This window comes from Nicotiana tomentosiformis, chromosome 8 (assembly GCF_000390325.3).
Source record: "Nicotiana tomentosiformis chromosome 8, ASM39032v3, whole genome shotgun sequence".
NCBI classification, from domain to species: Eukaryota; Viridiplantae; Streptophyta; class Magnoliopsida; order Solanales; family Solanaceae; genus Nicotiana; species Nicotiana tomentosiformis.
This window is the reverse complement of record NC_090819.1, coordinates 15614176-15639446: the sequence shown is the minus strand read 5'-3', so window position 1 is coordinate 15639446 and position 25271 is coordinate 15614176. Positions and strand designations below refer to the sequence as shown.

Here is a 25271-nt window from a genome sequence, read left to right as displayed (position 1 = left end):
GCCCACCGTGGAGCTAAGGATAATAGCGATGATTTGATACAAATTTTCGTAACACACCCTACTTCACTCTTGTTCTTTGAAGTGCCTTTGATTTCGGGTCTTCTTTAAAATGTCAAACTCCCAATCTGCCCCTCTAAACACGGATGTTGAGTCTCGCCACCACGGCAAGAACAACAATATAGCGCCCAGTAACGAGGTGCCCCCCTCCGACCCCAACGGAATTTTGATCGCAGATCCGATCGACGCCAGCTCACATGTGGCCATCAACACGAATTTGCCCACCGATCTTGAGAACAGCGTCCGCGGGGAAGTCCGATCGGTAGCTCAAAATGCTCGTGACAGTGAGGGAGATGGGATCAGCTTGCGGGTGATCTTCAAAATGTTGCAGGTCAGCAAGCAGCGATAGCCCAACTGCAGAACCGAAGCCGTCTCCCATTAGAGTTGAGCCTGAATCGTCCTGGGAAAACACTTGCAGAAGTGAACCAGCCGCATATAGGCCAAATGAAGTTGAACCCGGAACCAACCCCGAAATAATAAATATGATCGAGGAATTAAAAAAACGAGTGGAAACGGGAGGAAAGAAAATCGAAGCTAACGACAAAAAGGTGGAGACTTACAACTCCAGGGTCGACCAAATCCCTGGAGCGCCACCGATATTGAAAGGCCTAGAATCCAAGAAGTTTGTTCAGAAACCCTTCCCTCCGAGCGCAGCCCTGAAGCCGATCCCTAAAAAGTTCTGCATGCCTGAAATTCCTAAGTACAACGGGACAACTGACCCAAATGAACATGTAACCTCATACACGTGTGCCATCAAGGGGAATGACTTAGAAGATGATGAGATCGAACCAGTCTTGCTGAAAGAATTCGGAGAGACTTGGTCAAAAGGAGCTATGATATGGTATCACAACCTACCTCCTAACTCTATTGACTCGTTTGATATGCCTGCAGATTCCTTCTTAAAAGCACACGCCGGGCTATCAAGGTCGAGACCAGGAAGTCAGACCTTTTCAAAGTGAAACAGAGGGATAATGATATGCTCAGAGAATTCGTGTCCCATTTTCATATGGAATGGATGGACCTGCCTCCGGTCGCGGACGATTGGGCCGTTCAGGCCTTCATCCAAGGAATCAATACTCGAAGCTCGTTGGCTTCGCAGCAGTTGAAGCAAAATCTAGTAGTAAGAAAGCACCAAGGTTATCAGAGTACAACTTCAACGCCGATGTTGTTGCTATTGTAACCGCCATCGGGCGCATTAGAGACACCAAGTGGCCTCAATCTCTATAGTCCGATTGGCCCAAAGGGATCCTAACCTAAAGTGCAAGTATCATGGCACTCACTGCCACATAACGGAGGAAGTAGCTCGGTTATTCAATAACGGATATCTCTGAGTGTTCCTGAGCGATCGAGCCAAGAATCATTTCAGGAATAGAGATTCTAATAAACAGATCGAGTAGGAGAAACCTCAGCACATCATTAACATGATCATCAGTGGGGTCGACGTTCCCCAGGGGCCGATGCTGAAGCGCACCAAAGTATCCATCACAAGGGAAAAATGGACTCGGGATTACGTTCAGGAAGGAACCTTGTCTTTCAACGACGAGGACACTAAAGGGATCATGCAGCCCCACAACGATGCACGGGTAATATCTGTACTCATAAATAAGTCTCGAGTTAAGCGTGTGCTAATTGATCCAGGTAGCTCGGCCAACATCATCAGATCAAGGGTCGTAGAACAACTCAGTCTGCAAGATCTAATCGTGCCTGCAGTCCGAGTTCTAAACGAATTCTACATGACGTGTGAAACCACTAAAGGGGAGATAAAATTACCGGTGAATGTCGCCGTGACCATTCAGGAAACCAAGTTCTATGTAATTGAATGAGATATGAGGTACAATGCTCTGTTCGGGAGGCCATGGATCCACAACATGAGGGTAGTACCCTCGACTCTGCACCAAGTGTTGAAATTCCCGACCCTAGGAGGGATTAAAATGATCTACGGAGAATAACCAGCCGTAAAGGAAATGTTCGCGGTCAAAGAAGCGACCCCGATATCCGCACTAACAATAACAAAAGATTTGGGTTCGGTCATCAAGGGAGAAGACAAATAGCAATTACCAACACCGACTCCGGCCCAACCGGAGAAGAAAGGGACCGATGGAGACGATGACTACAGGGTTCCTAGGCGTTTCATAGCTCCCGGTGATTCCGACGCTACCAAATCAATGGTTGAGGAACTGTAGCAATTTGTACTAATCGAGCACTTGCCCGATGGAAAGGTATACCTGGGCACGGGGTTGTGTCCCGAGCTCAGGAAAAAACTTATTCAATTCCTTATAGCTAACGTAGATTTTTTCGCTTGGTCCCACCTTGATATGACAGGGATCCCGCCGGAAATAGCCACTCACAAGCTAAGCCTGGACCCCAAGTTCCACCCGATCAAGCAGAAGAGGAGATCCCAGTCCGAGGTCAAACATGCGTTCATCAAGGACGAGATATCTAAACTCCTTAAAATAGGGTCCATCCGGGAGGTTAAATACCCGGACTGGTTAGCAAAAGTAGTAGTAGTCCCTAAAAAGGAAAACAAATTAATAATATGTGTGGACTATAAAGATTTAAATAAGGCATGTCCCAAGGACTTTTTCCCTTTGCCCAACATCGATCGCATGATCGATGTGATGGCAGGCCACGAGATTTTTAGTTTTCTTGATACTTATTCCGGGTACAACCAAATTCGGATAGACCCGGACGATCAGGAAAAGACTTCCTTCATCACTAAGTACGGCACCTACTGCTATAATGTGATGCCATTCGGACTAAAAAATGTTAGTGCCACTTACCAACGCCTAGTAAATCGGATGTTCGAAGAACAAATAGGAAAATCAATAAAGGTTTACATTGACGATATGTTGGCTAAGTCCCTGCGAGCAAAGGACCATTTGAAACATTTGCAGGAAACCTTCAGCATATTGAAGAAATAAAACATGCAGTTGAACCCGGGGAAATGTGCATTCGAAGTCGGGTCCGGGAAATTCCTTGGGTTCTTGATATCCAACCGGGAAATCGAGGTTAATCCCGATAAGATCAAGGTCATCGAATATATCACTATTATGGATAACGTCAAGGTCGTTCAAAGGTTAACCAGACACATGGACGCCCTGGGGCGATTCATCTTGAGGTCCTCCGATAAGTGCCACCGTTGTTTCTCACAGCTGAAGAAAAAGAATAACTTCTCATGGACCCTGGAGTGCCAAAGAGCCTTGGAGGAACTCAAGCGGTATCTCTCGAGCCCACCTCCGCTTCATACTCCGAAGACAGACGAACAACTATACTTGTACTTAGCAGTATCCGAGATAGCGGTAAGTGGAGTTCTAGTCCGGGAAGAGGAAGGTACGCAATTTTCAATCCATTATGTTAGCAGGACTCTAGGTGAGGCCGAAACTAGATACCCTCACCTAGAAAAACTGGCGCTTGCTTTGCTAAGTGCCTATAGGAAGCTAAAACCATACTTTCAATGTCACCCCATATGTGTTGTAACTACTTACCCATTGAGAAACATAATGCATAAACCCGAGCTCTCAGGACAAATGGCCAAATGGGCCGTTGAGATCAGCGGGTATGATATCGAATATCGGCCCCGGATCGCCATCAAGTCTCAAATTTTGGCAGACTTTGCGGCCCACTTTACACTGGCCTTAATACCCGAGGTCGAAAGAGAGTTGTTGTTGAACTTGGGGACTTCTTCGGGAATCTGGACCTTCTTTACGGATGGTGCCTCAAACACAAAGGGGTCCGGACTTGGCATTGTATTGAAGCCACCAACAGGTAATGTAGTTAGACAATCTATTAGGATTGTAAAATTGATTAACAACGAGGCCGAGTATGAGGCCATGATTCTAGGTCTCGAACTGGCCAAAAGCTTGGGGCAGAGGTGATCGAAGCTAACTGCGACTCCCTCCTTGTGGTGAACCAAGTTAATGGGACATTCAAAGTCAAAGAGGAACAAATGCAAAGATACCTGGATAAACTACATGTAACGTTACATCGGTTCAAAGAGTGGACTCTACAACATGTACCTCGGGATCAAAATAGCGAGGTCGATGCTCTCACTAACTTGGGATCGTCGGTCGACGACGATGAGTTCAACTCGAGGGCGGCCGTACAACTCATGAGATCAGTAGGGGAAGAAGGTCACGCCGAGATAAACTCAACAAGCCTGACTTGGGACTAAAGAAACAAATATATAGAGTATCTAAACACCGAAAAACTGCCCTCAGACCCTAAGGAATCAAGGACTCTGCGTACGAAGGCAGCCCGGTTCAGCTTGTCCGAAGACGGTACCCTATTCCGGAGAACGTTCGATGGCCCACTCGCAATATGTCTAGGACTAGGAGACACCGAGTATGTTCTAAAGGAAGTCCATGAAGGCACCTGCAAAAATCATTCGGGCGCCAAATCATTAATTTGGAAAATAATTAGAGTCGGCTACTATTGGATCGACATGGAAAAAGACGCGAAGGAGTTCGTACGAAAATGTGACGGATTGCAAAGGCATGCTCCGATGATTCATCATCCTAGGGAGCTGCTACATTCGGTCTTGTCACCCTGCCGTTCATGAAATGGGGAATGGACATCGTCGACCCCCTTCCATGGGCACCCGGTAAGGCTCAATTTATATTGTTTATGACTGACTAATTTTCTAAATGGGTGGAAGCCTAGGCATTTGAGAAAGTTAGGGAGAAAGAAGTCATTGATTTCATCCGGGACCACATAATATGCTGGTTCGGAATGTCGGCCGAGATCGTGTGCGACAATGGAAACAGTTCATCGGCAGCAAAGTAAGCAAGTTTTTCGAAGACCATAAGATCGAAAGGATCCTATCAACACCCTATCACCCTAGTGGGAATGGGCAAGTGGAGTCCACGAACAAAACCATACTCCACAACCTCAGAAAGAGACTGACCGACGCTAAAGGAAAATGGAAAGAAATCTTGCCCAAAGTCCTATGGGCATACAGCACGACCTCGAAGTCCAGTACCGGGACACCCCGTTCTCTTTGGTTTACAGCGTCGAGGCGCTAATACCGGTCAAAGTGGGAGAACCTAATCTCAGGTTCCGATATGCGACCGAAGAGTCAAACGGAGAGGACATGAATACGAGCCTAGAACTGTTAGATAAAAGGCGTGAAGTCGCCCTCGTCCGGTTGGCAGCCCAAAAATAACGAATCGAGAGGTATTACAATCGAAGAGTCAACCTTCGACACTTCAATGCCGGGGACTTAGTGTTAAGAAAAATCACACTAAGCACCCAGAACCCGAACGAAGGGAAGCGGGGGCCGAACTAGGAAGGTCTGTGTCAAATTATCGAGATCACCGGAAAAGGATCGTACAAACTAGGAGCAATAAACGGTGAGTGACTACCGAACAACTGGAACATAACTCACTTGAAACGATACTACTGCTAAGGTACGACCCCATTTATTTCTTTTATTTATTTACATTTTGGACTAACACTTGCAAGTGACCGTTAAAGAATGATACAATTTCTAGGCCTGAAAGCATGCGTTGCACTCTTTTTCCCTAGAACCGGTCTTGTCCCAAATGGGTTTTCCGGCAAGGTTTTTAACGAGACAACGGTGGATCGTGCTAACTTAGAATCGAAGACCGCTGTGAACCGATGTCAAGGATCACATCAACAATATCTCAGGCTTCTCTATGGTTGGCCTCGAACACTGGGGGGCATCACCCTCGAATAATAATTTTATCAAGGAAAGAAACTTCGCGCTGGAATAGACTAGGTCGATCGATAGGATTTACTGTAAGGGCCAAACGGTCAAATGAACCGTCCCACATAGACCGCCTGAGCCCTGACACAAAGCTTCAATACATGTGTAACTTTGTATATTACGCACAGAAATGAAAGGAAGTTTCTACAACAACAACAACAACAACAACAACCCAGTAAAATCTCACTAGTGGGGTCTGGGAGGGTAGAGTGTACGTATACCTTACCCCTTCCCTGAAGGGATAAAGAGGCTATTTTTGGGAGACCCTCGGCTCAGAAATAATAAATCCGTAACAACAACTGAAACCAAAAAAATAGTATCAGCATCGTAAATACAGCTAAATGGAAAGGCCAAAATGTGAAGCACAATAAAAACCGCTAGCAGTCCTAGACAAAACACTATCATACTAGCATGCGAAGCGAGGAGAAATGCTTGACTACCCCCTAACCTACAACCCTAATGCTCGACATCCACACCTTCCTATCAATATTTTATCCCTTAAAAAATTTTCTTTCTTATATTTGGTCCCCTAAAGACATCGAGCCCAAGGGCCACCTCACTCGGGGACTGCCGCCCAAGGCAGGTTGGGATGGCTTGGGATAACGAAGCTCGGGGGCACAAAGCTTATTAGGCAGTGCTTGAACTTTAAAGGTTACCCTCTCCCCCAATTCGGGGACGGTTGTCTCGGTTAAGCCCGGATGACTAGGGGTAAAAGGCCCACTAGGCAACACCCGAATGATAAAGGCTACGGCCGTCTTATAACGGCTCAGAGATGTCCGAGACCCGTAACAAAAACTTAAGGCCTTCAAAAAATTTAATCCGGTTCAAAAGGCTACCCTCGGCAAATTGTAATCTAAAAGATTCTAAGTACTTTGGGGAAAGATTCTGGTCATACCGAGCCCCGCACGAGTCTTAAGAAAAATTATATCAGGAACAAGGCCTACTTGAACCTCCGAACAAGACATAAGGCATTCGATATCTTTACAATCATAAAGAAAAGAGCGAAAGGAAAGAAGCTTGAAAATTGTTGCAGGGAAAAAGAGCCTATATATATATATATATATATATATATATATATATATATATATATATATATATAAATCTTTACAAAGGCCAAGAGGCCTCAACAAAAAGTACAAAGGTGCAAAAACAAAGAAAAATCTACAAGGCACCTAAACTACCTGGTCTCCGTCGGAGCCCGCCTCATCGTCGGAACCATCGGGGTCTTCTCCGCCCCCAGATCTGCCCGAACCCTCGGAGTCTTCATCGTCCTCAGGACACGCTAACTTCTTGGCCTCGACCTCGAGCCCCTTAGCACTTTCGATCTCGGCCGATAAATCAAAACCTTAAGCATGAACCTCCTCGAGGGCCTCCCTTCAGGACTACCACTTCACGTATTCGATAATGTCTTTCAGGCGGTCCTGGGCTACCTCGGCATTGGCTTTATACTGGGCCACCATCTCATCGGCATCATATTTGGTTACTTCAGCCACCGACTTGGCCGCTTTAAGCTCCTTGACGAGGGTATCTCGATCAGCAACAGCCGAGCTCAGCTGAGACCGGAGCTCATTATTTTTTCTGGGATCGTGCCTCAGCCTTCTCCCTCGTCGCTCGATGTTGGGCCACCGCCGAGGCCAATTGCGCCCGAGCAGTCTCTTTTTTTAGGCCAAGTGGTCCATCTTGCCTTTCCACTCTTCGGCCTTGACTTTGATTTCATCCATCTCGGCCCGGAGTTGGTCGATTCGATCAATCTTCTGCTGAACTAGCGGGTTCTGACCATTAGTCACCGTGTCTAGCTCATCCTCACTAACTTCAAAGATTTTTTCCTGTTCAACCAAGACAGAATGTTCTTTCTGAGCCGCGTCCAACTTAGCTCGAAGGCTCTTATCCTATCATTCACATTGCTCGCTGAGAAGTTTGTACGTGTCTCTCTTCTCAACAAGCTCTTTGACTTCGGCTTCGAGTTGGTTCAGCTCATCCCGATACCGGAGGACGGTTTCATGGTGAAGCACCAAAGCCTACAAATACGAAGAAAGATATTAGAAATGTCAAAAAATTAGTTCAAATATCATAGGAAAAATTGAAATCATCAGGAATTATCTTGAGTTATTGCGTTCAACGCTTGTTGTGCTTCGTTGAACAGGTATGGCGCGTCAACCTCGTTCATTTTGGCCTGGTCTTCTTCAGTCACCAGGCACCGGATGTAACTGGCCACCCCTACGGGGGACGAAAGAACCCGGGCATCCTCCAGAATGGTGAGGATAATGGATCGCTTCCGACAAGGATCCTCACTCGGGGCAAGGAACCGGTTGATTAGCCTCGGGCTCGAGTTAGGCCCACCTTCCCCCGAGGATGAACTTTTCCACGGTACCTCTAAGTCACCTAACCCGGTGACATCCTCCATGGCGGTGGAATCCATGCCATCAAAAAAGCAACGGAGGGGGTCATCCGCTCCGTGGGCCCCCTCGTTGGGGCGTTCTTTCACTGTTTGGGCCTCATTGTACATGGACTCGGTAAACGAGGGTGACTCAGTGATTTCTATAATGCAAAGTGCCTCCTTCGGGGCACTGCCCGCATCTCAGGAAGCCTCAGCCCCGACCTCCTAACTGACCTTTCTGGCTTGATGCAGATCGGCCTCACAGATCAATGGTTCAACGAACCCCTGCTCTCCGAGGGGCGACGGCTCGCGACCCACAAAAATGAAAGGCTCTTCTCCCTTTAACTCGTCCCTCAGCCTATAGAGCAAGTCCAAAGCTGGTGCTCGGGAGCTGGTGTTTTCCTTTGGCTTGCGCACCAGCCTTCTCCTTATTTTATTTTTCTCCAAGCTCGGGGAACTCGGAGCCCTCCTCATTTTCCTCTCTCTAGCCTATCCTGGAGCAGGAGACTCAATAGGTAAGTCCTTGCCACCGACTAGAGGCCTAAGCTCGACATCCTTAGGTAAGCCTGCAATAAGAAGTAAAGGAAATAAGGGCTTAATGTTAAAAGAAGAAGCCCAACACAACCTACTCAGGAAAGAAGTCTCACCATGGGAACGGGCCTCCCAACGACCCTTTGAGTGTTTGCGCCACAAGAGCTCGGAGTAGGGCATCTATGAAATGATACCCTCGACCCACTCCTTGAGCCAAAGGATAGCATTTGGGACCCGAGCGACGGCTGCACCACCACGAGTACGGATAAGGAAAAGAGAAGTAAACATAAAATCAACATTCGAATGAAAGTTCTACTTACATGACGTATTCCTTTACTCGGGGAATGGCCTGCATTCAGCCAGAATCAAGTCTGAAGTACTCACTCGGACAAAACGGCCCGGCCAACCTCGATCCCAGTCCTCATCAATACTTGAGAATGGGGCTTTACTGGCCCGACACACAAGTGTTATCAGCCCCCTCCCCCCGAAGAAGCAGTGGATCCGGGCGGAACTCTATTAGAAACGAAAGGAGAAGTGACCGAGGTCAGAACAACCGGGGACTCATGAGTTAAAACAGCTTCAACAGGCCCATCGGGCCGAAAGAAGCATCGAGATTATCGGAATACAACTTTAATGTCGATGCTGCCACCATTGTTTCAGCTATTAGACTCATAAATAATACCAAATGGCCTCGACCTTTACAATCCTATCCAACCCAAAGGGATCCTAACCAAATATGTAAATATCACGGCACTCACGGCCACAGAACGGAGGATTGCCGACAGTTGAGAGAGGAAGTAACTCGACTATTCAACAACGGGCATCTTCGAGGATTCCTGAGCTACCGAGCCAAGAATTATTTCAGGAATAGGGATTCTAACAAACAGACCGAAAAAAAAGAACCTCAACACGTCATTAACATGATCATTGGTGGGGTCGATTTCCCTTAGGGGCCGATGTTGAAGCGCACCAAAGTGTCCATCACGAGGGAGAAACGAACTCGAGATTACATACCGGAAGGAACCTTGTCTTTCAATGACGAGGATGCAGAAGGGATCATGCATCCCGAAAATGATGTAATGGTAATATCTGTACTCGTAAATAAATTTTGAGTTAAGCATGTGTTAATTGATTCAAGTAGCTCAACCAACATCATCCAATTGAGGGTCGTGGAGCAGCTCGGTCTACAAGACCAAATCGTGCCTGCAGTCTGAGTTCTAAACGGATTCAACATGGTATGTGAAACCACTAAGGGTGAGATAACATTATCGGTAAATACCGTCGGGACCATCCAGGAAGTTAAGTTTTATGTAATCGAAGGAGACATGAGGTACAACGCTTTGTTCGGAAGGCCATGGATCTACAACATGAGAGCAATACCCTCGACTATGCACCAAGTGTTAAAATTCCCAACACCAGGTGGGATCAAAAAAATCTACGAAGAACAGCCAGCCGCAAAGGAGATGTTTGCGGTCGAAGAGGAAATTCTGATATCCGCACTTACAACGACAAAAGGGTCGAGTTTGGTCACAAAGCCAGAAACTAAATAGCAATTACCGACACCAGCTCTGACCCAACCGGAGAAACAAGGGACTGATGAAAACGATGATTACGGGGTACCCAAGTCTTTTATAGCCCCCAATGATTCCAACGCAACTAAATCAATGGTCGAGGAGCTAGAACATGTCATATTGGTCGAGCATCTACCCGATCGAAAGGTATACCTGGGCATGGGGTTAAGTCCCGAGCTCAGAAAAAAACTCATTCAATTTCTTATAGCTAATAAAGATTGTTTCGTTTGGTCCCACCTTAATATGACAGGGATCCCGTCAAAAATAACCACTCACAAGCTAAGCCTGGACCCCAAGTTCCACCCGATCAAGCAGAAGAGGACACCTCAGTCCGAGGTCAAACATGTGTTCATCAAGGACGAGATATCTAAACTCCTTAAAATAGGGTCCAATTCGGGATGTTAAATACCCGGATTGGCTAGCAAATGTAGTAGTAGTCCCTAAAAAAGGGAACAAATTAAGAATGTGTGTAGACTATAAGGATTTGAATAAGGCATGTCACAAAGACTCTTTCCATTTGCCCAACATCGATCGCATAATCGACGCCACGGTCGGCCATGAGATCTTCTATTTTCTCGATGCCTACTCCGAGTACAACCAAATACGGATGAACCTGGGTGATCAGGAAAAAACCTTCTTCATCACTAAATACGGCACCTACTGTTATAACATGATGCCATTCGGGTTAAAAAATGTTGGTGCCACTTACCAATGCCTAGTAAATCGGATGTTCAAGGAACAAATAGGAAAATCAATGGAGGTTTATAATGACGATATGTTGGTTAAGTCCCTGCGAGCAGGGGACCATTTAAAACATTTGCAGGAAACCTTCACCATATTGAAGAAATACAATATGAAGTTGAACCCGGATAAATGTGCGTTTGGAGTTGGGTCAGGTAAATTCCTCAGATTCATGGTATCTAACCGGGGAATCGAGATCAACCCCAACAAGATCAAAGCCATCGAATATATCACGGTTATGGACAATGTGAAGGCGTTATGGACTATGCACCTAGTGTTAAAATTCCCAACATCAGGTGGGATTAAAACAATCTACGGAGAACAGCCAGCCGCAAAGGAGATGTTTGCGGGCGAAGAGGAAATTCCGATATCCGCACTTACAATGACAAAGGGGCCGAGTTCGGTCACAAAGCCAGAAACTAAATAGCAATTACCGACACCAGCTCTGACCTAACCGGGGAAACAAGGGACTGATGAAAACGATGATTACGTGGTACCCACGTCTTTTATAGCCCCCAATGATTCTGACGCAACTAAATCAACGGTCGAGAGCTAGAACAGGTAATATTGGTTGACTATTTACCCGATCGAAAGGTATACCTGGACACGGGGTTAAGTCCCGAGCTCAGAAAAAAACTCATTCAATTTCTTATAGATAATGAAGATTGTTTCGCTTGGTCCCACATTGATATGATAGGGATCCCGCCAAAAATAACCACTCACAAGCTAATCCTGGATCCCAAGTTCCACCCGATCAAGCAAAAGAGGATACCCCAATCTGAGGTCAAACATGCGTTCATCAAGGACGAGATATCTAAACTCTTTAAAATAGGGTCCATTCGGAAGGTTAAATACCCGGATTGGCTAGCAAATATAGTAGTAATCCCTAAAAAGGAGAACAAATTAAGAATGTGTATAGACTATAAGGATTTGAATAAGGCATGTCCCAAAGACTGCTTCCCTTTGCCCAACATCGATCGCATGATCGACGCCACGGCCGGCCATGAGATCCTCTATTTTCTCGATGCCTACTCCGAGTACAACCAAATACGGATGAACCTGGGTGATCAGGAAAAGACCTCCTTCATCACTAAATACGGCACCTACTGTTATAACATGATGCCATTCGGGTTAAAAAACACTAGTGCCACTTACCAACGCCTAGTAAATCAGATGTTTGAGGAACAAATAGGAAAATCAATGGAGGTTTATAATGACGATATGTTGGTTAAGTCCCTGCAAGCACGGGATCATTTAAAACATTTGCAGGAAATATTGAAGAAATACAATATGAAGCTAAACCCGGATAAATATGCGTTTGGAGTTGGGTCAGGTAAATTCCTCAGATTCATTGTATCTAACCGGGGAATCGAGATCAACCCCGACAAGATCAAAGCCATCGAAGATATCACGGTTATGGACAATGTGAAGGCGTTATGGACTATGCACCAAGTGTTAAAATTCCCACCACCAGGTGGGATTAAAACAATCTACGGAGAACAACCAGCCGCAAAGGAGATGTTTGCCGTCAAAGAGGAAATTCTTATATCCGCACTTACAACGACAGAGGAGCCGAGTTTGGTCACAAAGCCAGAAACTAAATAGCAATTACCGACACCAGCTCTGACCCAACCGGAGAAATAAGGGACTGATGAAAACGATGATTACGGAGTCCCCAGGTGTTTTATAGCCTCCAATGATTCCGACACAACTAAATCAACGGTCGAGGAGCTAGAACAGGTCATATTGGTCGAGAACCTACCCGATCGAAAGGTATACCTGGGCACAGAGTTAAGTCCCGAGCTTAGGAAAAAACTCATTCAATTTCTTATAGCTAATGAAGATTGTTTCGCTTGGTCCCACCTTGATATGACATGGATCCCGCCAAAAATAACCACTCATAAGCAAGCCTGGACCCCAAGTTCCACCCGATCAAGCAAAAGAGGAGACCCCAGTCCGAGGTCAAACATGCGTTCATCAAAGACGAGATATCTGAACTCCTTAAAATAGGGTCCATTCGGGAGGTTAAGTACCCGGATTGGCTAGCAAATGTAGTAGCAGTCCTTAAAAAAGGGAACAAATTAAGAATGTGTGTAGACTATAAGGATTTGAACAAGGCATGTTCCAAAGACTCTTCACCTTTCCCCAACATCGATCGCATGATCGACGCCACGGCCGGCCATGCGATCCTCTATTTTCTCGATGCCTACTCCGAGTACAACAAAATACGGATGAACCTGGGTGATTAGGAAAAAACCTCCTTCATCACTTAATACGGCACCTACTGTTATAACATGATGTCATTCGGGTTAAAAAAAGCCGGTGCCACTTACAACGCCTAGTAAATCGGATATTTGAGGAACAAATAGGAAAATAAATGGAGGTTTATAATGACGATATGTTAGTTAAGTCCCTGCGCACAGGAAACCATTTAAAATATTTTGCAGGAAAACTTCAGCATATTGAAGAAATACAATATGAAGCTGAACCCTGATAAATGTGCATTTTTAGTTAGGTCAGGTAAATTCCTCGGATTCATGGTATCTAACCGGGGAATCGAGATCAACCCTGTCAAGATCAAATCCATCGAAGTTATCACGGTTATGGACAATGTGAAGGAATTATGGACTATGCACCAAGTGTTAAAATTCCCAACACCAGGTGGGATTAAAACAATCTACGGAGAACAGTCAGCGGCAAAGGAGATGTTTGCGGGCGAAGAGGAAATTCCGATATCCGCACTTACAACGACAAAGGGGCCGAGTTCGGTCACAAAGCTAGAAACTAAATAGCAATTAATGACACCAGCTCTGACCCAACCGGAGAAACAAGGGACTGATGAAAACGATGATTACGTGGTAGCCACGTCTTTTATAGCCCCCAATGATTCCGACGCAACTAAATCAACGGTCAAGGAGCTAGAACAGGTCATATTGGTTTACTATTTACCCGATCGAAAGGTATACCTGGGCACAGGGTTAAGTCCCGAGCTCAGAAAAAAACTCAATCAATTTCTTATAGATAATGAAGATTGTTTCGCTTGGTCCCACCTTGATATGATAGGGATCCCGCCAAAAGTAACCACTCACAAGCTAATCCTGGATCCCAAGTTCCACCCGATCAAGCAAAAGAGGAGACCCCAATCCGAGGTCAAACATGTGTTCATCAAGGACGAGATATCTAAACTCTTTAAAATAGGGTCCATTCGGAAGGTTAAATACCCGGATTGGCTAGCAAATATAGTAGTAGTCCCTAAAAAAGGGAAAAAATTAAGAATGTGTGTAGACTATAAGGATTTGAATAAGGCATGTCCCAAAGACTGCTTCCCTTTGCCCAACATCGATCGCATGATCGACGCCACGGCCGGCCATGAGATCCTCTATTTTCTCGATGCCTACTCCGAGTACAACCAAATATGGATGAACCTGGGTGATCAGGAAAAGACCTCCTTCATCACTAAATACGGCACCTACTGTTATAACATGATGCTATTCGGGTTAAAAAACACCGGTGCCACTTACCAACGCCTAGTAAATCGGATGTTCGAGGAACAACTAGGAAAATCAATGGAGGTTTATAATGACGATATGTTGGTTAAGTCCCTGCAAGCACGGGACCATTTAAAACATTTGCAGGAAATATTGAAGAAATACAATATGAAGTTGAACCCGGATAAATGTGCGTTTGGAGTTGGGTCAGGTAAATTCCTCGAATTCATTGTATCTAACCGGGGAATCGAGATCAACCCCGACAAGATCAAAGCCATCGAAGATATCACGGTTATGGACAATGTGAAGGCGTTATGGACTATGCACCAAGTGTTAAAATTCCCACCACCATGTGGGATTAAAATAATCTACGGAGAACAACCAGCCACAAAGGAGATGTTTGCGGTCAAAGAGGAAATTCTGATATCCCCACTTACAACGACAAAGGAGCCGAGTTCGGTCACAAAGCCAAAAACTAAATAGCAATTACCGACACCAGCTCTGACCCAACCGGAGAAATAAGGGATTGATGAAAACGATGATTACGGAGTCCCCAGGTGTTTTATAGCCTCCAATGATTCCGACACAACTAAATCAACGGTCGAGGAGCTAGAACAGGTCATATTGGTCGAGCACCTACCCGATCGAAAGGTATACCTGGGCACGGAGTTAAGTCCCGAGCTCAGGAAAAAACTCATTCAATTTCTTATAGCTAATAAAGATTGTTTCGCTTGGTCCCACCTTGATATGACAGGGATCCCGCCAAAAATAACCACTCATAAGCAAGCCTGGACCCCAAGTTCCACCCGATCAAGCAAAAGAGGAGACCCCAGTCCGAGGTCAAACATGCGTTCATCAAGGACGAGATATCTAAACTCCTTAAAATAGGGTCCATTCGGGAGGTTAAGTACCCGGATTGGCTAGCAAATGTAGTAGTAGTCCTTAAAAAAGGGAACAAATTAAGAATGTGTGTAGACTATAAGAATTTGAACAAGGCATGTCCCAAAGACTTTTTACCTTTCCCCAACATCGATCGCATGATCGACGCCATGGCCGGCCATGAGATCCTCTATTTTCTCGATGCCTACTCTGAGTACAACCAAATACGGATGAACTTGGGTGATTAGGAAAAAACCTCCTTCATCACTAAATACGGCACCTACTGTTATAACATGATGTCATTCGGGTTAAAAAAAGCCGGTGCCACTTACAACGCCTAGTAAATCGGATGTTCGAGGAACAAATAGGAAAATCAATGGAGGTTTATAATGACGATATGTTAGTTAAGTCCCTGCGAACAGGGGACCATTTAAAATATTTGCAGGAAAACTTCAGCATATTGAAGAAATACAATATGAAGCTGAACCCTGATAAATGTGCGTTTGGAGTTAGGTCAGGTAAATTCCTCGGATTCATGGTATCTAACCGGGGAATCGAGATCAACCCCGACAAGATCAAAGCCATCGAAGATATCAAGGTTATGGACAATGTGAAGGTCGTGCAAAGATTAACCGGGTGCATAGCCACACTGGGGCGATTTATCTTGAGGTCCTACGACAAGAGCCACCGGTTCTTCACACTATTGAAGAAGAATAATAACTTCTCATAGACCTTGGAGTGCCAACGGGCCTTGGAAGAACTCAAGCGGTATCTATCGAGCCCACTGCTGCTTTACATGCCGAAGACTGATGAACAACTATACTTGTACTTGGCAGTATCAGAGATAGCAGTAAGTGGATTCCTGGTCCGGGAAAAGCAAGGTACGCAATTTTCAATTTACTATGTTAGCAGAACCCTTGGTGAGGCTGAAACTAGGTACCCTCGCCTAGAAAAGCTGGCGCTCGCTTTGCTAAGCACCTCTAGAAAGCTAAAACCATACTTCTAGTGTCACCTCATATGTGTCGTAACTACTTACTCATTGAGGAATGTCATGCATAAGCCCGAACGTTTGGGCCGGTTGGCCAAATGGACCGTGAAAATTAGTAGGTACGATATTGAATATCGACCCCGGACCGCCATTAAATCCCAAATTTTGGCAAACTTTGTGGCCGACATTACGCCGACCCTAATACACAAGGTCGAAAGAGAGTTATTAATCAACTCAGTAACCTCCTCGGGGATCTGGACCCTCTTTACGGACGACGCCTCGAACGCAAAAGGGTCCGGACTTGGCATCGTATTGAAGCCACCAACAACCAATGTAGTTAGACAATCTATTAGGACTGTAAAATTGACTAACAACGAGGCTAAATACGAGGCCATGATTGCAAGTCTCGAACTAGTCAAAAGCTTGGGGACAGAGGTTATCAAAGCCAAGTGCGACTCCCTCCTTGTGTGAAACCAAGTTAATGGGACGTTCGAGGTCAGAGAAGAACGAATGCAAAGGTACCTGGATAAGTTGCAGGTAACATTACATCGGTTCAAAGAATAGACTTTGTAACACGTACCTCGGGATCAAAACAGTTAAGCCAATGCCCTTGCTAACTTAGGGTCATCGGTCGAGGACGACGAGTTCAATTCGGGGGTAGTCGTACAACTTTTAAGATCGGTAGTGGAAGAAGGCCATGCCGAGATTAACTCAACAAGCCTAAATTGGGACTGGAAAAATAAATATATAGAATATCTCAAGACCGGAAAACTGCCCTCAAATACAAAAGAATCGAGGGCCATACGTACAAAGGCAGTCCAATTTAGCCTGTCCGAAGATAGAACCCTATTCAGAAGAACATTTAATGGCCCACTCGTGATATGTCTAAGACTAGGGGACACCGAGTACATTTTAAGGGAAATCCACAAAGGCACCTGTGGAAATCATTCAGGCGCCAAATCATTGGTGCAAAAAGTGATCAAAGCCGGCTACTACTGGATCGATATAGAAAAGGACGCGAAGGAGTTCGTACGAAAATGTGATGAATGTCAAAGACACGCTCCGATGATTCATCAGCCCGGGGAGTTTCTACATTCGGTTTTGTCACCATGGTCATTCATAAGGTGGCGAATGGATATCGTTGGGCCTCTTCCATGGGCACCCGGTAAGGCTCAATTTATATTGTTTATGACTGACTATTTTTCTAAGTGGGTGGAAGCCCAGGCATACGAAAAGGTCAGGGAGAAGGAAGTCATCGATTTCATTTAGGACCACATTATATGCCGGTTCGGAATATCGGCCGAGATCGTGTGCGACAACGAGAAACAATTCATCGACAGCAAAGTTAGCAAGTTTCTCGAAGATCATAAGATCAAAAGGATCCTATCAATACCCTACCACCCTAGTGGGAACGGACAAGAAGAATTTACCAACAAAACCATACTCCAAAACCTCAAGAAGAGGTTGACCGACGCCAAAGGAAAATGGAAGGAAGTCCTGCCCGAAATCTTATGGGCATACCGTACGACCTCGAAGTCCAGCACCGGGGCCACCCCGTTCTCACTGCTTTATGGCGCCGAAGCTCTAATACTAGTCGGAGAACCAAGTCTCAAGTTCCGTTATGCAACTAAGGAATCGAACGACGAGGCTATGAACATGAGCCTAGATCTATTAGATGAAAGGCGTGAAACAGCCCTTGTCCGGTTGGCTGCCCCAAAATAATGGATCGAGAGATATTACAATCGAAGGGACAACCTTCGACACTTTAATGTCGGGGACTTAGTGTTAAGGAAGGTCACACTAAATACATGGAACCTAAACAAAGGAAAGTTGGGGCCAAACTTGGAAAGACCTTGTCGAATTATCGAGATCACCAGTAAACGATCGTACAAGCTCGGAACAATGAACGATGAGCAACTACCGAACAACTGGAACATAACTCACTTGAAACGATACTACTGTTAAGGTACGACCCCATTCATTTCCTTTTATTTTTATTTACATTACGAACTAACACTTGCAGGCAATCATCAAAGAACGATACAATATTTAGGCCTGAAAGCACGCGTTGCACTCTTTTTCTCTTGAACCGGTTTTGTCCCAAAAGGATTTTCCGAAAAGGTTTTTAACCAGGCAACAGTAAATCGTGCTAACTTAGAATTGAAGGCCGGTTACGAAATGATATAGAAGATAATGACAACAATATTCAAGGCCTCTCTACGCTCGGCCCCGAACACCGGTGGGCATCACCCTCGGATAACGACTTTAGCAAGGAAGAAAACTTTATGATTGAATGATCTTGGCTCGATCAATAAGATTTACTGTAAGGGCCAAACGATCAAATGAACCGTACCCGCATAGACTACTCGAGCCCTGGCATAAAACTTATACACATGTGTAACTGTTACATACAAGAATAAAAAGAAGTTTCCACCTTGCAGATAAAAATCTTGTCCCCTTAAGAAATTCTTTTTTTTTTCTTTTCTTCTTAAGGAATTTCTTACATTCGATCCCCTAAAGGTATCGAGCCCAAGGGCCTCCTTTATCCGGGTTCAAACGATCACTCCCAATCTGGGGCTGACGTCTAAAACAAACTCGGACGACTCGGGCTATCGGAGCCCGGGGGAACGAGATCTATTAGGTAGCGCTCGAACCTTAAAGGCTACGGCCATCCCCATTCGGGGACTGTTATCTTAGGCAAGCCCGGATAACTCGGGGTAACAAGCCCACTGGAAACACTCGAACTAAAGGCTACTGCCATATTAAAATGGCTTGGAGACGTCCGAGGCCCGTAACAAAAAATAAGGCCGGTTCTAAAGGCTACCTTCGGCAAAGTATAATCTAAAAAATCATAAGTACTTTGGGGGAAAAGGTTTCTAGTCATACCGAACCCCCATCATGCCTTAAACAAAATAATGTCGAAGGCAAGGCCTGTTCGAACCTCCGAACATGACCTAACTATTTTATGCTAAGGCATTTCGATCTTTCCAAACATAAAGAATAAAGCAAAGGAAAACAAAATTCTTAAACTGTCGAAGGGAAAAACAAGCCTTGTATATTATATACACTCTTTACAAAGGCCAAATTGCCTTAACAAAAAGTGCAAAAGTACACAAGTACGAAAAAGCAAAATATCTACAAAGGCATCTAAATAGCCTGGTCTTCTTCGCCCCCGGTTCCATTGGAACCCTCAGAGTCTTCTTCTTCCTCGGGGTAAGCCAATTTCCTGGCCTCGGCCTCGAGCCCCTTAGTGATTTTGATCTCGGCCGATAGATCAAAACCCTGAGCATGAACCTCCTTGAGGGCCTCTCTTCGTGACTGTCGCTTCTCGTATTCAACAATGTCTTCAAGAGGTCCTGGGCCGCCTCGGCATCGGCGTTATATTGGGCCACCATCTCGTTAGCGTCGGCTTTAACAACCGCAGCCGCTGACTTGGCCGTTTCAAGTTCCTTGGCCATAATTTTTCGATCAGAGGCAGCCGAACTTAGCCGAGACTAGAGCTCTTCAACCTTTTTGGCCTGCACCTCGGCCTTTTACTTTACTGCTCGAAGCTGGACCTCAGCCGAAGTCAGTTGCACCTGAGCAGCCTCTTTTCCGAGGCCAGACGATCCATCATGTCCCTCCATTCGTCGGTCTCGGCCTTGACAGCATCCATCTCAGCTCGCAGTTGATCGATTTGATAGATTTTTTATTGGACCCGCAGATTCCGATCGTTAGTCACCGAGCCTAGCTCTTCGTCACTAACCTCAAATATTTTTACCTGCTCAACCAAGTCCGCATGCTCCTTTTGAGCCACCTCCAACAAGGGATTTTTTACCTTTTATAGAATTGTACATAATGTAAGACTCCTCTACTATATAAAGGGGGTCTAATAATTCATTTAACAAATTGTAACACGCATCCCAAAGCAATACATTATTATTATTTCTCTTTAAGCTCTTGTTCTTTTGTATCCTGTCACCGATCGAAGCGTACCTGACTCGAGGGTGGCTAACCTTCCAAGGTGATACTATTCAATTCGTGTGGTTTGCCTTTACTTTGTCATTATTTATTTCAATTGCGATACAATTTATCATTTTGTATCAAGTTAGTTCACGTATCCTTAAAACCACTTACAAATTCATTTGTTATCTGATTTTAAGGGTAAACAATAGTGTGTGATTGCTTTTTTTGCCTTACCTCTATATATAAGTTAAACTCTTTAGAATATTCAAAAATTCGAAAGCGCCATATGCTTCCTTGTCTCAATCTTGAAAGAGAAAGATTTAAGATGCAAAGAGCAAAGGTATATATTTCTCCTATTTTTTGCATTTGTGCTTTTGTGGTACCAAATGGCCTATTATTCATTTTCTAACATGTTGATAACCTGCAGTTTTCTCCCATGAATTAAAGGCACTTTGCCGTGCTCAAGCTAACGGTGACATCCCATAGGGTGGATACACCTTGCGGCAACCGGTATCATGTAATACTGTTTCGTCAAAATTTTTTGTTAAATAAGTATATATAGATAATATATAAAATAAAAATATTTGATATAAATATAAAAAAAATGATAATGCTTGTCATTATAGACATTTATTCATTCGTATATTTCTCTAAATGTTGCACCACTTACCATAAAAACCCATGTACGACATTCTAGTATAGAGTTTTATGGCCACAACTGATATGTTAGTAAGAGGACTTTTTAATCTCTTTCAACCTTTTCGAAATAGCTCATTAACTACCATTGAATTTTAATGAAATACTAAAAATGATTTTTTTTCCCCGTTTCTTGAGAGTCAGTAAAGACAAAAAACGGAAGACGTTTAATATGTTTTCTCAACTTTTAGATACATCTTGAAGTACCATAGTTACTGTGATCAAAGGCGGATTTAGGAGACGGAAGAGGGTTCATCCGAATTCCTTTTGTCGGAAGTACATATAAGGTAAAATTTATTTTATACCTTTATATATTATATTTTGAATCTCTTTGCCATAGCCCAAAAGCATAGCTTAATAGTCAAGGGCATTCAAAACCTTTATGAGGTAGCTAGTTCAATTCCCACTAGTCACGTCCCTTTTAAATTTTTAACTTTTTTTTTTGAACCCCTTAGTAAAAATTCTGCCTCCGCCGTTGACGGTGACTCCCTTGCACAAATGAATATAGGTATATCAAGAGTGCAATGCGTTGCTTAATAATGCATCATAGAATAATTCTCCCTCTGTCTCATATTATCAGTCATAGTTACTAAAAATAGTTATCTCAAATTATTTGTTACTTTAGAAGTTCAAGACAAAATTGATAATTTTTTTTCTTTTTTATCCTTAGTACTCCCTCCGGTCCATAATAAATAATTTTTTGGCTCTTTTTTTGTGGTCCAAAATAAGTTATTTTTTCTGATTTCAAGAATGAATTAATTATTTTTTTCCTACATTGCCCTTGGAGTAAATAGTGTTGGAGTATGTGTTAGGAGTGTTTATGTAAAGAGATAGTAAAGGTTAATATGATCAATTTTATTGCTAATTAATGTTTTTCTTAATTTGTGTGAAAACAACCAAAAAATTACTTATTATGGGCCGGAGGGAGTAATAATTATCCTTGAACACTACAAACACATCAGTTATATATGGATAACTTTGTTCAAATACCAATGAAGAAAAATTAAATATTAAGACATAATAAGAATAAAGTAGTCAAAATTCCATTCTAATTAATTTTTCTTAAGGGGCGTGTATAGGAAAATCATAACAGATAATACGAGACGGAGAGAGTATATTTAATAGAATTTTGAGAGGCAAAATAGCAAAAACTGAAGAGGCACATGCATATTTAATGTGCAAGATTAGAGTCAAAGATTTAGTTAAACAGCAGCCTTTTCATTTACTAATGTCCACTGCTCAGTTACGAATAGTTGTACTCATAAATACTACTACTTCTAATTCTGTTCAAATATAAAACTAGAGTAAGCAATATATATATATACATATATATATATATATAAGACATGTTTTTGTCTGTAAAAGCAAAATAAAACTCCAAAAACATATACCTAATTCTCTCAAAACAATTAAAATTAAAACCATTCTCCAAATATAAAATTCAAAACACTCACAAACAAACAAAATTCAAACAAGGAAAACCCGATCTTTTTTCAATCGAAAGTAGGTTTATCGTCGCAGTACATGTAGATATTTGGCATGATAATTATTGGCGGCAAGGGTGGCTCAATAGAATTAAAGGCCTAAAGCCAAACGAGGTTTCAAGTTATGTTTTTTGGAGAGCTCTTTTCCTATTAATTATCTAAAATAGTAGAAAGAATGAAAAAAATGTAATTTAATTATTCAATGTCCTTCATCTCTTATTTGAGAGAATTAGATAGCTTAGTACTTTCTAATATGTTTTGGAAAAAATTCCATCGTACTTACTACTATTAATTAAAAATAATGGAGCCTTAAAAATTGGAGACCTAAAGCCATTTCTTAATGGCTTCCCCCTTCAGCTGACACTGATTGGCAGAGCTACTTTTAAAAAAGCAGATTCAACCAAATTTTCTTGATCAAAAAGTTATAAAAAAAAATATATATATATATATATATATATATATATATATATATATATATATATATATATATATATATATATATATTCTTAAAACCCCTTACTACAAGAGAAGTTTTTAATGTAGTGACAAAAATAATTTAAAAATTGACTTAGATTGCAAACTTGAATTCAGGTGTGATATTTTTGGACTTTTTATTTCTGTGCAAATAGCGCTGATTGCCCCTTTTTATGAGTGGTAATTGAAAATTAAATAGTGTTTGTAAAGTAGCTAAAAATTGTTATTTTTTAATCCCAAAATAAAATCTAGACAAATATCTCCACCTAAAACACGGGGAAAAAATCCCGCATAATCGAAACTTCTGCATGTAACATGCTACAGTTCAACCAACTCCTTTTATGTGAATTCTAGCAAATTATGGAGTTAGAACTTTTGAAGTTAAATTCTAGTAAATTGTATTGGAATTTCAATAAAAATGCTAGAACTCAAATAAGATACATGCCTATAATTCTTATTTCAGCTTTCACCGGAGTTAGAAGAAAGCAACAAAGATAAAAAAAAAAATGGGTCTTTACACTCTTTTAAATTGAATATTTTATCATATTATATCCGCACGAAAAATTTACTAAATTTTAATTAGTTTTACAACCGTGACTTATTTTCAATTATTTCTTCCTTTATTTTTCTAGTTAGTATTAAAGTTGAGGATAAGTCCAAAAATGCTATTAGAAAAGGTACATGATTTCATTTCTGCATGCTAATTTTCTTCTACGTTCACTCTATTCTTGACACTTTTCATTCCAAAAAGATCTAGCACATGGTCCTATATTCATACCAAACTCAGCCAAACATCTATAGACATATGGGTAGGAGTTTAATTTTTGTAATGAAAATTTCATACCATAGAAAAAATAATTACAGGTAACTAATTATAAAAAATGAAATAAATTATTTAAATTTAAGTCGAATAACCTGTTGTCAGGGACAGACCTACTTGTACCATTGAGGGATCATCGGACCCCGTAAACTTTAGCTGAAATCTTCTATATATATATATATATATATGTATGTATACCTTAAAAATGATTATATAAATAACTTGGCACCGTAAATACTAAAAGCCTTTAAGGGGCATTGTAAAAAAAAAATAATGATGCTCTCGTCGCGTAAAGACATGAGTCTGCCTCTCTGCTTGTTACAACAAGTTAATCGTACTATATGTTCACAACAATAACTATCATGCCTTAATTTCAAACTTACACTTTAAGCTAAATCCTATAGACAGACATTTGGACATCTTTGACACCTTAGAACACACACTAAAATCACACAATATAAACACTAGACTAGATTTCCATAATCTAAGTGTAATAATTGCAACCCCAACTGCCATCCACTTCCCCTTTCTTAAATGCTTTTGCCACCACTATGTCCACTTTTCCTTAAATAATTATTCCCTTTCCTCTCATAAAACCCCAACTCCTCTTTTCTCTCATATTCCTTTCTCAAAATGAAGAATTCTCTACTCATTTTTACTCTCTTAACTTTCTTTTTTATCACAATTACCTTCTCTTTTGCTGCTCAAAATGACAATGGTGGTGGATTTGGATTTGGGCCTGGTGGTGGATTTAACATACCTGGATTTGGTGGTGGTGGATATGGTGGTGGATTTGGAGGCCCAAAAGGAGGATATGCTAAAGGTGGTATTATAAGGCCAACTGTTGTTTGCAAAGATAAAGGCCCATGTTTTGGAAAGAAACTAAGATGTCCAGCAAAATGTTTTAAATCATTTAGTAGAGCTGGAAAAGGTTATGGCTATGGTGGTGGAGGTGGTGGCTGTACTGTGGATTGCAAGAAGAAATGTGTTGCTTATTGTTAAGAATCATTAAGTAAGTAATATAATATAATATAATATAATATATTTATAATATATGTTGGAGTTTTTTTAAAAAAAATATGATGGTGTTTTGGTTTTGAATATTTGCTTTGAATGAGTTTTGTGTGAAAACTCTATGTATGGAACTTAGTTCTGCAGTTTAATATAGTAATAGTAGAATTAATGATGAGATATTTCTCTGTTTGTGGAAGTGATACGTTATTTTTCTTTGGCTATATTTTTTCTGAGACGAGGATCTATCGGAAATGATCACTGCTTATATAGGGGTAACTTCTGCTTATATACTACCCTTCAGACTTTTATATACTATCCTTTTCAGAACCCAAGTATAAAATTATATTGGATTTGTTTTCGTTGTAATCTAAATGAGTTCTTATCTGCTACCCTGTAGATGGTAGCATCAAAATTATTAAAGTTGGTCAATAAAACTGAAAGAAACGCATGATATTCTTGATTATGCGCACTAAATTAATTA

At 42.4% G+C, this 25271-nt stretch overlaps 1 protein-coding gene across 1 annotated transcript; it reads left to right on the top strand.

Annotated features, from left to right (window-relative positions):
* The first annotated feature begins 24312 nt into the window (after window positions 1–24312).
* LOC104119041 (uncharacterized) lies at window positions 24313–24986 on the top strand. Its single transcript, XM_009630433.4, has one exon. It carries the CDS (start codon window positions 24410–24412, stop codon window positions 24776–24778), a length of 369 nt encoding a protein of 122 aa, XP_009628728.1. The 5' UTR covers window positions 24313–24409; the 3' UTR covers window positions 24779–24986.
* Window positions 24987–25271: the final 285 nt, after the last annotated feature.

What these genes read in the sequence shown, in the direction of transcription:
- LOC104119041 (XM_009630433.4), top strand. Translation starts at nt 24,410, where the DNA reads ATGAAGAATTCTCTACTCATTTTTACTCTCTTAACTTTCTTTTTTATC.